This window comes from Orcinus orca, chromosome 21 (assembly GCF_937001465.1).
Source record: "Orcinus orca chromosome 21, mOrcOrc1.1, whole genome shotgun sequence".
In the NCBI taxonomy this organism is placed as follows: Eukaryota; Metazoa; Chordata; class Mammalia; order Artiodactyla; family Delphinidae; genus Orcinus; species Orcinus orca.
The window spans coordinates 13,611,009-13,625,728 of NC_064579.1; the positions used below are offsets into that span (position 1 = coordinate 13,611,009).

Below are 14,720 nucleotides of genomic sequence, written 5' to 3' on the forward strand. Positions count from 1 at the left end.
GACAGAATGGTGGAAATCACTGCTGTGGACAAGAATAAAGAAAAAAGAGTGAAAAGAAATAAGGACAATCTAAGAGAACTCTGGGACACCATTAAACACACCAACACTCACATTATAGGGGTCCCAGAAGGAGAAGAGAGAGAGAAAGGACCTGAGAAAATATCTAAGGAGATAGTAGCTGAAAACTTCCCTAACATGGGAAAGGAAACAGTCACCCAAGTCCAGGAAGCACAGAGAGTCCCAGGCAGCATAAACCCAAGGAGGAACACACAAAGGCACATAGTAACCAAACTGACAAAAATTAAAGACAAAGAGAAAAAATTAAAAGCAACAAGGGAAAAGCAACAAAACATATAAGGGAATTCCCATAGGTAATCAGCTGATTTCTCAGCAGAAACTGCAGGCCAGAAGGGAATGGCATGATATATTTAAAGTGATGAAAGGGAAGAACCTACAACCAGGAATACTCTATCCAGCAAGGCTCTCATTCAGATTTGACGTAGAAATCAGAAGCTTTACAGACAAGCAAAAGCTAAGAGATTTCAGCACCACCAGACCAGCTTTGCAACAAATGCTAAAGGAACTTCTCTAAGTGGAAAAGAAAAGGCCACAACTAGAAACAAGAAAATTACAAATGGAAAATCTCACTGGTAAAGGCAAACATTACAGTAAAGGTAGCAAGTCATCCACACACAAAATGATATGAAAGCCAGCAGTCGTGAAAAGAGAATACAAATGCAGGATATCAGAAATGCATTTGAAATTAAAAGACCAGCAACTTAAAACAATCCTGTTTTTATATAGATTGCTGTATTAAAACCTCATAGTAACCACAAACCAAAAATCTACAATAGATGCACACACAAAAAAGAATAAGGAATCCAAACACAACAGTAAAGTTAGTCATCAAATCACAAGAGAAGAGAACAAAAGAGGAAAGAAAAAAGACCTACAAAAACAAACCCAAAACAATTAATAAAATGGCAATAAGAACCTACATATCAATAATTGCCTTAAACGTAAACAGACTAAATGCTCCAACCAAAAGACATGGACTGGCTGAATAGATACAAAAACAAGACCTGTATATATGCTGTCTACAAGTGACCCACTTCAGATCTAGGGACACATACAGACTGAAAGTGAGGGGAATGAAAAAGGCAAATGGAAATCAAAAGAAAGCTGGAGTAGCAATGCTCATATCAAACAAAATAGACTTTAAAATAAAAACTGTTCCAAGAGACAAAGAAGGACACCACATAATGATGAAGGGATCAATCCAAAAAGAAGATATAACAATTGTAAATATAAACGCACGCAGCATAGGAGCACCTCAATATATAAGGCAAATACTAACAGCCATAAAAAGAGAAATCAACAGTAACACAATAATAGTGGCAGATTTTAACACACCACTTTCATCAATGGACAGATCATCCAGACAGAAAATCAGTAAGGAAACACAGGCCTTAAATGACACATTAGACCAGATAGACTTATTGATATTTATATCCATCCAAATGCAGCAGAATACACATTCTTTTCCAGTGCACATGGAACATTCTTGAGGATTGATCATATGCTGGGCCACAAATCAAGCCTCTGTAAATTTAAGAAAACTGAAATCATATCAAGCATCTTTTCCAAACACAATGAGGTTAGAAATCAACTACAAGGAAAAAACTGTAAAAAGCACAAATACGTGGAGGCTAAACAATATGATACTAAACAACCAATGGATCACTGAAGAAATCAAAGACAAAATCAAAAAAATACCTAGAGACAAATGACAACAAAAGCATGACAATCCAAAACCTATGGGGCACAGCAAAAGCAGTTCTAAGAGGGAAGTTTATTGCAATACAATCTTACTCAATCTCAGAATCTTACAATCTTACAATCTCAGAAAACAAGAAAAATCTCAAACAACCTAACCTTACACCTAAGGCAGCCAAAGAAAGAACAAACAAAACCCAAAGTTAGCAGAAGGAAAGAGATCATAAAAATCAGAGCAGAAATAAATGAAATAGAGAGGAAGAACACAATTGAAAAGAAAACAGTGGAAAAAATAAATAAAAACCAGTGAAACTAAAAGCTGGTTCTTTGAAAAGATAAAATTGATAAACCTAAACAAAATTGATAAAAAAAGGCAGAGAAACTCAAATCAATAAAATTAGAAATGAAAAAGGAGATGTTACAGCTGACACCACAGAAATACAAAGGATCATAAGAGACTACTACAAGCAACTACATGCCAATAAAATGGACAATCTGGAAGAAATGGACAAATTCTTAGAAAGATACAATCTCCCAAGACTGAACCAGGAAGAAAAAGAAAATATGAACAGACCAATCACAAGTACTGAAGTTGAAACTGATCGAAAAAGTCCCAACAAACATTCCAGGACCTGATGGCCTCACAGGTGAATTCTATCAAACATTTAGAGAAGAGTTAACACTTATCCTTCCAAAACTCTTCCAAAAACTTGCAGAGGAAGGAACACTCCCAAACTCATTCTATGAGGCCACTATCACCCTGATACCAAAACCAGATAAAGATACCACAAAAAAAGAGAAAATTACAAGCCAATATCACTGATGAACATAGACACAAAAATCCTCAACAAAACACTAGCAAACCGAATCCAACAATGCATTAAAAGGATCATATACCATGATCGATACACCATGATACTACATAGAAAATCCTAAAGATGCTACTAGAAAACTACTAGAGCTCATCAATGAATTTGGTAAAGTTGCATGAAATACACAGAAATCTCTTGCATTCCTATACACTAACAACAAAAGATCAGAAAGAGAAATTAACGGAAAAATCTCATTTATCATCCCATCAAAAAGAATAAAATACCTAGGAATAAACCTACCTAAGGAGGCAAAAGACCTGTACTCAGAAAACTATAAGACACTGATGAAATAAATCAAAGAAGACACAAACAGATGGAGAGATATACCATGTTATTGGATTGGAAGAATCAATATTATCAAAATGACTGTACCACCCAAAGCAATCTACAGATTCAATGCAATCCCTATCAAATTACCAATGGCATTTTTCACGGAATTAGAACAAAAAATTTTACAAACTGTATGGAAACACAAAAGGCCCCAAATAGCCAAAGCAATCCTGAGAAAGAAAAACAGAGCTGGAGGAATCAGTTCCCTGACTTCAGATTATACTACAAAGCTACAGTAATCAAAACAGTATGGTGCTGGTGCTGAAACAGAAATACAGATCAATGGAACAGGATAGAAAGCCCAGAAATAAAACCACACACCTATGGTCAATTAATCTATGACAGAAGAGACAAGACTACACAATACAGAAAAGACAGTCTCTTCAATAAGTGGTGCTGGGAAAACTGGACAGCTACATGTAAAAGAATGAAATTAAAACATTCTCGAACACCATACACAAAAATAAACCCAAAATGGATTAAAGACCTAAATGTAAGGCTGGATACTATAAAACTCTTAGAGGAAAACATAGGCAGAACACTCTTTGACATAAATCGTAGCAATATCTTTTTGGATCCACCTCCTAGAGTAATGAAAATAAAAATAAACAAATGGAACCTAATTAAACTTAAATGCTTTATCACAGCAAAGGAAACCATAAACAAAACGAAAAGAAACCCCACAGAATGGGAGAAAATATTTGCAAACGATATGACCAACAAGTGATTAATCTCCAAAATTTACAAATAACTCATGTGGCTCAATATCAAAAGAAACAACAACCCAATCAAAAAATGGGCAGAAAACCTAAACCGACATTTCTTCAAAGAAGACATACAGATGACCAAGAGGCACATGAAAAGATGCTCAACATCACTAATTATTAGAGAAATGCACATCAAAACTATAACGAGATATCACCTCACACCAGTCAGAATATGGCCATCATTAACAAGTCTACGAACAATAAATGCTGGAGAAGGTGTGGAGAAAAGGGAACCCTCCTGCACTGTTGGTAGGAATGTAAATTGGTACAGCCACTATGGACAACAGTATGAAGTTTCCTTAAAAAACTAAAAAGAGCTACCATATGACCCAGCAATCCCACTCCTGGGCATATATCTGGAGAAAACCATGGTTCAGAAGGATACGTGCACCACAATGTTGCAGTGCTGTATACTATAGCCAAGCCATGGAAGCAAACTAAATGTCCATCAACAGATGAATGAACAAAGAAGATGTGCTACATATATACAATGGAATATTACTCAGCCATTAAAAAGAATGAAATAATGCCCTTTGCAGCAACATGGAGGGACCTGGAGTTTATCATATTAAGTGAAGTCAGACAAAGACAAATACATGATGTCACTTATATGTGGAATCTTTAAAAAATGACACAAATGAACTTATTTACGAAACAGAAACAGACTCACAGACATAGAAACCAAACTTACGGTTACCAAAGGGGAAAGGTGGGTGGGAGGGATAAATTGGGAGATTGGGGTCGACATATACACACTACTATATTTAAAATAGATAACCAACAAGGACCTACTGTATAGCACAGGGAACTCTATTCAATACTCTCTCTTGGTCTGTATGGGGAAAGAATCTAAAACAGAGTGGGTATATGCATATGTATAACAGTTTCACTTTGCTGTACACCTGAAACTAACCCAACACTGTAAATCACCTATGGTCCAATATAAACATTTTTTTAAAAGACACACTGGAATGCAGCTTACACTCCCATGTGGCTTCTTAACGGACTGGTCCTTGAACATGCAGGAAACAGAAAAGTATCATTTTTATCTTCCGGCAGTTGCCATTTCTTTTGTGGTGCTACCCTATCTGTCTGTGGAGTGGTGGAACTGAAGAAGGAAGCAAATTCTGATTTTGGCAGGTCATGTGTTACAGAATTAGAAAAAATGGGCTGGTTTGAAAATTGCTGGGCAAAGCTTTCTCCTTTCCAGAAAGTATTACCGATAATAAAGGACAAGGCTCACACTGCATTTCAAACTTGGATTATTGCGTATATACTATAGAGTTCCAATTCAAGTAAGATTCCAGCTACTTACTGTTTGCAAGTATTCTCAAACCCATAGTGATTACTTTGCATAGGAATTTTGGCAGTTACATTGTTATGACATAAGGATATTTAAGACCAACTAAGCCTTTTGTAAAAAGTAGGATGAAGATTCTGTGGCCTTTACCTCACCAAATAAATAGGCAGAGTATGTTTAACTGCACTCAGATTCGTAAGGACTCGATTAAAAAACCTTTTTTTTAAGGAATGGATGAATTTGGCTGAATCACAATGGAGAATTTTTCACTGATCTCAGAAGTGTAAAACATGAAGGGTGGGGATGGGATGGAATTTCAGAAGGAAAGGAGGCTTAAATGTGGAGGTTGCCTGTGGGGTGTATCACAATGATTTGCACTGATTTGTTTTGTTCTTTGTAAGGAGTAAGAGGGCTCCTTGCCTTGTTGCTTTCACAACTGGGAGGAATAGTGTTTCTTTGATTATTTAGTCTCCCAGCAGCCACATTGATACTGGAATTTGTTCCCTCTCTGCTTAGGTATCTCCATACTTTCTTGGACAATTAAGTGGAAAAGATAGTCTTCTTTCCCTTATGCCATCATTTTTACTGTACCCAATCTGTGACTTTAGGAGCACCAATTTTTAAGGGTAAGTCTCTGGGAAGCAGAGAGGGTTTCTTAAATAGGTAAGGGCCTCCTAAGGACTTGGAGAGTTTAGGGGAAAAAAGGGGGAGGATGGGCTTGGGATGGAGAGATTCCATACAGCAGGACATTTTAAGATTACAAATCTTTTACTTATCCAGACTCAAGACATATTGGAGAATTAAAAATAAGAAAACTGCTCAATTCTTTTGCCTAATTTACTATAATGCATATATCAGTCACCTTAGATCCTTTTTGGAAAAAAGTCATTTTAAAAAACTCATTCTAATGTAACGCAAGAATATAACATCAGGAAAAGCTCAAGCTGATTAACACAGCAAACCATTTTTTAAAAATCCTGTTTCCCACTTTGTAGCTAATTGACTATTTATTTATTTACTGGCTGCGTTGGGTCTTTGTTGCTGCGTGAGGGCTTTTCTCTGGTTGTGGCGAGCGGTGCACTGGCTTCTCATTGCGGTGGCTTCTCTTGTTGCAGAGCACAGGCTCTAGGTGCACGGGCTTCAGTAGTTGCAGCAAACGGGCTCAGTAGTTGTGGCTCGTGGGCTCTAGAACACAGGCTCAGTAGTTGTGGTGCAAGGGCTTAGTTGCTCCACAGCACGTGGGATCTTCCCGGACCAGGGCTCGAACCCGTGTCCCCTGCATTGGCAAGGTGGATTCTTAACCACTGCGCCACCAGGGAAGTCCCAGCAAACAGCTTTTTAAAAGCAGTGTTGGTATTTATTTTCTCAAGGCAGTTTGACAGGCTCTGCAGTTATGCCCTCTGAGTTTGAATCCGGCTATGTGTTAGCGCTGTGACAGGTGCAGATCACAGCAGCACTATCTCCTGAGCTCGTTCTGTGCATTTGGAGACAGTTTCAGGGGAAGCATTTAGCATTATTCCTTACACAGATTAAGTAGCGCTCAATAAATCCAGTTGCTGTTATTTCTATCAGAAATATTAGTGTGTACACCATGCATAACATATAAAGGTAATAATAGAAAACAAAATTTCAAAATCCAAATATAAATGCTAGAGTAAAATCCACTCACTGACTTACCTAGGACTGTGTTGCTTATTAATTGAGGTACCGGCGCAAGGCAGGTAGATGTGTGTGCTGAGTAGGCAGGAGAGCATGCTGGCTCACCTTCCCCTCCACCACCACGAAGGGGTCAAGGTGAAGTACATGCAGATCTGTTTATGAGGCCACCTGCAGCTACTTAGTAAACGTCAGTGTCCTAAACCCATCTTCCTGGGATAAAGAGATGAGTGGGATCGTTCCTTTCATATTGTAGATGCCAGTGCCCATGTGCCTGGACAAACTCCTTATACTGTGGGAATGGAAGATTGGAGATACATGAGGCCAACAGATCAGGAAACGACTGCCGGAGAAAAGACAGTTTATTACAGTTCCTTCGGGGAGGGGCACGCTGTGCCCTGGGGCGGGGGCGGGGCTGCGTGGGGAAGCACCTGTGGGCCAGGAGGCGGAGGGGAGGGGCCTGTGCTGTGGTCTCTGCGGCAAGGTACGGGCAAGGCAGGGGAACACATGTAGGATGGGCCAGTTTGGGTAGTTTCTGCGGGCTCTGGGGCACAAAGACAGTCCCGAGTTGTCTGGAGCCTGGCCCTGGTGTGATCAGGGCAGGTGGAGAGTGGCCTGGAGTGTGAGAGCCTGGTCAACGGGGTGGTCAGGCGTGTGGACTCCGGACTCGCTGGTTTGCATGAGAAGCACGCTCGCGTCTGAGTTGTTCACTACGTGTGGGCACTAACTGGCTGACCCTGGGAGGGGCAGTCTCTCCACGGTGGGCAAGGCCGCAGAGGTCAAAGCATCAGAGGACAGAAAAGACCGGCTTAACGTCAATACAACAGGGTGTGGCTTCACCGTCAGCCTAAGCTTCTAAATAAGCTGAATGCGTTTGCTGTGTCCCAGGAAGAGCAGGCTCCGAAACCTGAGGGGATTCTGGGGCGAGCCCCCCAGCTGACCCCTCCCTTCAGCTGCGGGCCTGTTTCCATCGTCCCGCCCGGCCGCTCCCTTGGACGTGCCGTGGCCCCACAGCGCACATCTCGTCCCCTGCCCCGGAGCTCTTCACTGCCCGTGCCTCCTCCCGTCTCCGCGCGTCTGCCCACTCAACCCTTCCCGCTCCCTCTTCCCACGCGCAGTCAGCCTTCCACTGCGACCTGCTACCCCACCTCATCGTGTGTCTTGAATGAGCGAATCTGGCCATGGAACTTTTCTCTTCGGCCCGTGCTTTCCTGTAGGTCCTCCTGTCTCTGCCAAGATCCCTGTCATTGAGTCTCACCTGGCCTCCTCCTCGCTAGTCTTCTTGTCCTTGAAACCAATTGATTTTTCAACATCAGACCCCATCAATTTTCTATTGAAAAGCCTTGACTGGCTTCCTGGTGATTATGGTGCAAGTTCAAAATCCCGGACATGACACACAAGGCTTCCCCAGCAGACCCCAGCCACCCTTCTGACTTGTGACACTCCCTTCCTGTGGAGGGGCAGCCACACCTGACCTCTGGCCGGCTCTCGGTCCACAGCTAGCTGCCACCCCTTCTCTCCTACCTGATGAAGGCCCATATTCCCTAAGACTCAGGACATGTGTCACCTCCTCTGAGAAGCCACCCCCAGTCCTTCTAACTGTACTCAGACCCTCTTTCCTTCACATCTCCTTAATACTTCTCATCCACCCCCTTACCGAAATGATCTCAGAGTAGCTTGGCTGTTTTTGCCTGTGACTTTTTCATCACATCTTATTCCTTATTCATTCAGCAGATCTTTGTTGAGTATTTGCCCTCTACAATGCATTATGCCAACTGTTGAGGGTAGAGAAATAATAGAGATCCGCAAGAATCTAATAGCCTCCTTGGGGAGAATGGGAACCAAAGACACAACCAGAGAAACTTGCGAATGTCTAATTCCAATTAAAATGTGATACCTGCAGCGACAGGTGTATCGACAAAGTCCTGTGGACACAGAGAAGAAAGAACTCTGCCGGACAATCAAGAGAAGCTCCAGGAAGTAGCATTTGAGGTGGATCTTGACAGATGAGGGCGAGTTCGAGATGGAAGAGCAGGGAGAGGTGGGGAGGGTTGGTGATTCCATGGCTCTTCTCTTCCCCTAAGCGCCCACACAAGAAAAATGATATCCACGTGGAAAAACGCTCAAACCAGTTTTCCTTTTTCTCCCTTGAACACTGGAATATTCCCTCTAGGTGCCCTTGATTACGTATCCTTGTGTTTCTCAGTCTTACTAGCGGCTCAGGGGAGCAGACAGCCAGACACAGCTGCCTGCATTTCTCAAGGTTAGATTCAGTGAGAAAAGCATAACGCAGCACCTCCCCCCCCCCCATGAAGCTGGAACTCACACGTCACCAGAGTTAACTGCTTAGTTGGGTTCAGTGTTCACACTGCCATCCTCTTTACACTTAGATTTATGATGACTTGAGTCTGAGGCAGTTTTCAAAACCTTCTCTACTGGGAAGTTTACTCTATTAATAGGCCTTCCAAAAGTCCATATGCCTCAGTGCCATAGAAATGTGAAACTACCCCTAGGGCCCCAAATATTCCAGCCTTGCTTTTAGCTGTCAAGCATACTTCGGAGTCAAATAACCCTCTTTAAAGGCCTGGCCCTGCTGCCCACTGGTGTGTGCTCTCGGGGAAGTTATTTAACCTATTGGAACCTCAGCTTCTTTCTTGGTGAATGCAGAGCTCACCTGATAGAGTGTGATGAGTTAGGATTAATCAAATAATGCAACATGGCGAACGATGTGATTCCTAGTGTATAGTAAGTACTTAGTAAATGGAAGGTGCGTATTTTTGGTGATGTTATTAATATTATGCTCAGCCAGTTCTTATGTGGGCTAGAGAGATGTCTTAGGTAGATACTGAATTATCAGTTTCCAAAAAATCAGGCAGCACTAAGACAGATGTGGGGTGGAGGGTGGGAGAAGCAGGTAATAATCCCTTTATGTCTTTGTATGTTTTATTAAATGTTCTCAAAACACTTTAAAAAATATCACGTCATGTGTCATTATAGGAAAGCTAAAATAAGGGATGGGAGCATTTGACATGTTTTCGTCTAACCCTTTTGTCTGAATTGAATGCCACTTGGTTTAATTAGTTGATGATACAGCAGTTTCTTCATTTTATTTTCATCCAACTCCAGCTTTTAGTTTGGCAGTCTATAAGTAAAATCATGCTTTTTAGTCCAGATAGACACTCATTCTCACTTCTTAGTACTGATATATATTCCTACTGGTAGAGGGTTATTTAGTGTGTCTATGTGTGTTTCCTGAAAGGAAGCAGTGCTGTGTTTAGAGTTCAGGATTCTTAATCAGAAATCTAGTTAAGCTGTGAAATTACAATGGAATAGGTAGTTATAGCTAATTCATCTAGTTTTCTCTTTATGTCTGATCTTAATGCCATAGACAGAAATGTTTGACTAGGTTTCTAGTAAAAAGCCTCTTTCCTTTGTAGGAACATTGGTTGCCTGCATTTACAATTTTATACGGAGCTCTAGAAGTAGACATGAAAATCAGTGGTGCAAAAAAAAAAAAACAGTATGACTTGCTGTTCTTATCATTGAGAATATCGTTTCCTATTTCCTTTGTTCATTTCTGTGCTTTCTTCTCATCTACCCACATAGGAAGAACGTTGGTGAAAAGCACAGAAACCAGTGACTTTTATGGCTGTGGAATTTCCATGGAGAAAAGAGCATCAGAACGCACCTGGACCATCTTTTGTCCCCGGCAAACCCTCCACACTCCCTGGCGTGTTCTGTGAATTTGAGTGCATGTGTGTTCAGGGTGCTTTCAGGGAGGAAGCACACCTAGCCTCTAGACAAGGTGGGGAGAGGCAGGGCGGGGCGGGGGGGGGGAGGATGAGAGAGACTGTGGAGCAAATGTTTTACAACCTGAACCTCAGAACTGTGATCCTCCAAGGAGAGCGCTACTTGAAGAAAAAAAAAAAAAAGTCGAATGGCTTCTCAGGGATTTTATTTTCCGTGCACATATAAGCCATAATTCCAGTACAGGTGGCAGTATTTAGAGCACTCAGATTTCAGTTCTGTTAAATGTGAAAGAGAGATCGACTGACCATTCATTGCTGTTCTGTAACTAGTGTAAAATATGTATATGTTTATCTTTATTTTTATAATATGCAAATACATTTAAATTTATACAGTTTGAAGCTTCTAGAGTTAGTTCACACTGGGTGCAATATTCTGATGAGAACTGTGCCAAGATGGGGCTGATTTCTTATTTTAGTATAGGACCTTTTGTTTATTCTTTAATTCTTTGCAGATTAAAAAAAAGATACCTATCTCTCTGCCCATGGATTAAGGGTTGGTTCATAGAGTCTGACGATAATCAGCAAGAACTTTGAACATGCATTTCAGGTCAGGCGGTGTCCGTCCTTTTAAATAAAGGTCCCTGCCTGTAAACTGTTGGGCAGGGTAGGAGGATTTTTCCTTTTCTTTGCCCCCACATATCACTAGTGTTGGGCAGAGTCTTCCTTGCTCCGGGCTTTGTGATGACTGTGAGTTGTTACTGGGTGATAGTCTGACAGAGGCCTGGGGATTAAGATTCTTCAGGGGACAGGGATCAAGGGATCCACAAATCCAAGGAAAAGCAGAGTTTTGCAATAGCTTCAGATAATCAGGAGTCAGTTCTGGAGCATGTAAAGAGCTCTGCTAATAAGTCCTTTCTTTTCTGCCCCCAGAAAAGAGTCTGTGAAATTTAGTAGAGCACTCTGAAGGCCTCCACATCTGGTGTAAGACCGAAAGCTAGCGAGTTGCCTAACTGGAGAGCATAAGCCCACATTGGTTATTTTATAAATACAGAGCCTCTGATTGGATGGTCTACTGCCAAGAACTAGTAAAACCCTGGTTTTAAAATCTCTGCGAGGTAAAACTTAAAAAGCCAACCAACCAAACTGCTCTCTCTTCTCCTCACCGGGGCCAAACAGCATCCGCTGCAATAGTAACAACATTCTTTGAAGAGTGTGCCTGACTCTGTTTACATCTGCCTCCTCTGCGTGTTGACTGAAAATGTGTAAAACTGTTTCTCACCCCTGTAAGGCAAGAAAAATGAGTCAGCTGGTATTATTCTTTTACTTCTTCTATAAAGTAGTGACTCTTGGAATGCCACAGTATACGACGTCCCCACTTATTTTTGAAAGAAGTAACAAGCAAGTGGCTGCATTGTGAAAAATCGCAAATAATTTTTGTAGATTATTTTGTGCCCCAGGAGGTAACTTTATTAACTCCAGAACCTCAGTGAAACAAGTATGACTTCTTATAATCATAAAATCAAATGGGATCAGACTAGTTCTGCATTTTAATACTTGAATATGACACCTCAAATTTGCATTTTCTTTTGGAACAGTCACGAGATTCACCTTCTTAATCCTTTTGTCACAGTTCTCCTGTGCGTGTGTGTGTGTGTGTAAGTGTAAACTGAATGGTAACATTTAATTGCTTTATGGACCATTGAATTGTTGGGCATAAATGTTTTTTCAATCGGCACAAACAATTCCTGAACTGTCAAATTAACCGACTTTGACCAGGAAAAGTCTTGTAAATGACTTCAGGCTAACTCCCCAGGGGACCATATTAAATGAAAATAAAAAAGCTCCTTTGGGTGACATACCCTGCAAAGTATGTGCTCTTGTCATGAACATAGATGCCCACATTCTTAATATCTGCTATTTTTGGACAAGTGATGTTTTGTGCTGTCATCTGAACCCTAGAGAAGCAGTATAAGAAGAAAGTTTGGTGTCACATATATTTTAGCAAAAAGGTCATCATGATAGAGGGTCATGTGACCAAAAGCAGCTCCAGAAAAGCTTGAGAACTTGCTTCACGGTTGGGGGAGGGTCGGAGATACAGAAAACATTCTGCTCTATAGGAATTTTCTTCATTTATGCAGGAAATTCCATTTTCTCTTTCAACACCTGGGAAGACTCAGCCGGGGAGGCTGACAGGCAATTCGTAAGCACAAGGGGAATCTTTTCCAACCAAGACGTCCCTGCCTCGCAAACAAAAGCCCTCCAAGTTTGTTATGGTTTCTATTCCTGCATCTTGTGGTATCAAAACCACTTCCTGGAATTGTAAAAGTGCTGCCAGAATAAATGTTTTTCCCTCTTGCAAGAAAAAACGACAGTGCTTGTATTTCACACTTGTGCACTGGACTCTTGAATGAATAAAATGGAAAGGGTTTGGTGTCATTCCTGATGAGGTGTGTGTTCTCTTTCATGCCACAGTTTGTGAATTGTAATTGTGGTTTCCTATTTAATTGTCATAACCAGGCAGAAATTTAAAAAAAAAAAAAAAGTTTAATAAAAACACAAAGAAATGGTTAAGCAGTTATATTTCCAGAGTTGAGTTATTTCTGTCTGGTTTTGTTTGTTTCGGTTTTATCAGTTAGGAACTCACTACATTCCATTTTTAGTTCTGAAGGCACTTTTGAGCCACAGGAGGTAGATGGCGGCAGCTCTGGTTGTGGACTGAGCTCCCAGGAAGGAAACGAATGAATCTGTTTCATACTCTGCCTCCACCTTCAGGCTGGAGATTCAGGTCTTGAATATCGACCGTCTCTTAAATCAGAACCTTTTTTCAGCGATCTATGTTCCTATCAAAGCTTATAAAATTATGATTGGTTTGCAAGTTCCCTTGTCCTGGCCTTTCTTTGCCCCGGGGGAGGCGTGGGGTCTGTATTTGCTGGCTGAAGGGGCTGACCCTTGGGTACTGATTCGCGCCCCACCCACCCCCAGCTTTTTGTTTGTTTGTTTGTTGTTGTTTCTAAAGGACTGTTGAGATAAGGATAAGGAAAGGAAAAGCATGTGGCTGCTTCTTGCAGAGGTAACAGCCTCTGGGGAAGGACCTGGTGCAGACGAGCCCTGCCCTGAGGCGCTGGGGCATTGGGGACACGGAAGAAAGGGCCCCCTCCACGAGGAGGGGCCTCATTGTGAGACTCCTGAGAAGGTAGGTGGGGCCGCTGTGTGCTCTGACTCCATGTCTCCCTCTGCCAGTGGAAAAGCTGAAACCACGTGCTGATCAGAATTTTCCAGAGTAGCAAAGCATCCCAATGTTCACAGCAGCACTATTTACAATAGCCAAGACATGGAAGCAACCTAAATGTCCATCGACAGAGTCATGGATAAAGAAGATGTGGTATCTATAGACAATGGAATATTACTCAGCCATAAAAAAGATCGAAATAATGCCACTTGCAGCAACATAGATGGACCTAGAGATTATCATACTAATTGAAGTGAGACAGAGAAAGACAAATATCATATGATATCACTTATATGTGCAATCTAATAAAGAATGATACAAATGAATTTATTTACAAAACAGAAACAGACTCACAGATCTCAGAATCAAACTTATGGTTACCAAAGGGGAAACGAGGGGAGCGGGGAATGAGAGATTAGGAGATTGGGATTGACATGTACACACTACTATATACAAAACAGATAACTAATAAGGACCTACTGTGTATATAGCACAGGGGACTCTACTCAATATTCTGCAATAACCTATATGGGAAAAGAATCTGAAGAAGAATGGATATATATGTATATAACTGATTCACTTTGCTGTGTACCTGAAACTAACACAACACTGTAAATCAACTATACTCCAATAAAAACTGTTTTTAAAAAAGTAGGGAAAGAAAAGGTATGCCCCCCACGGACGGGCTGGCTCTCACAGCTGTGTCCAGGTAAAGCAAAGTCCTCAGATTCAGTGCCACCACTAACCCTCCTGAGTTGGAGAGAACACAAGCAACATCAATTGCCTCTTTGGGCCTCGTTTCCCTTCACCAGGAAGCTTGGCGTTCTTTAAACTTGCTAAGTAGGTCACAGACAAGCAGACGTCCCTGGTGACACTTTGAAACGCATTATTCATCACATACATATATCCTTCCCTCCCAAGGCTACGTCTCCTGTTTCATTGTGAGCTCTCTGAAGTAGATTCCTGGTTTGCTTTGAATACAGTGTCCCACAAGTGGTGGATTCAAAAGCTCAGGGTTTCCCTTGCCCGTGAGTTACCCTG

General features: G+C 41.4%; 1 protein-coding gene across 6 annotated transcripts in view; it reads left to right on the forward strand.

Moving 5' to 3' along the window:
* MFHAS1 (multifunctional ROCO family signaling regulator 1) overlaps nt 1-13,024 on the forward strand; it is a 117,190-nt gene extending 104,166 nt beyond the window's left edge. For 3 of the 6 annotated variants that reach the window (XM_049704230.1, XM_049704231.1, XM_004277155.4), the window contains one exon: nt 10,308-13,024. In XM_049704230.1, coding sequence (XP_049560187.1) covers nt 10,308-10,341 — 34 coding nt within the window. In that variant the 3' untranslated portion in view covers nt 10,342-13,024. Of the gene's footprint in view, nt 1-5,561; nt 5,672-8,874; nt 8,965-10,307 lie in introns of all 6 variants that reach the window. The other 3 variants (XR_007474583.1, XR_007474582.1, XR_007474584.1) reach the window with 3 other exon arrangements.
* The last annotated feature ends 1,696 nt before the right edge of the window (nt 13,025-14,720 follow it).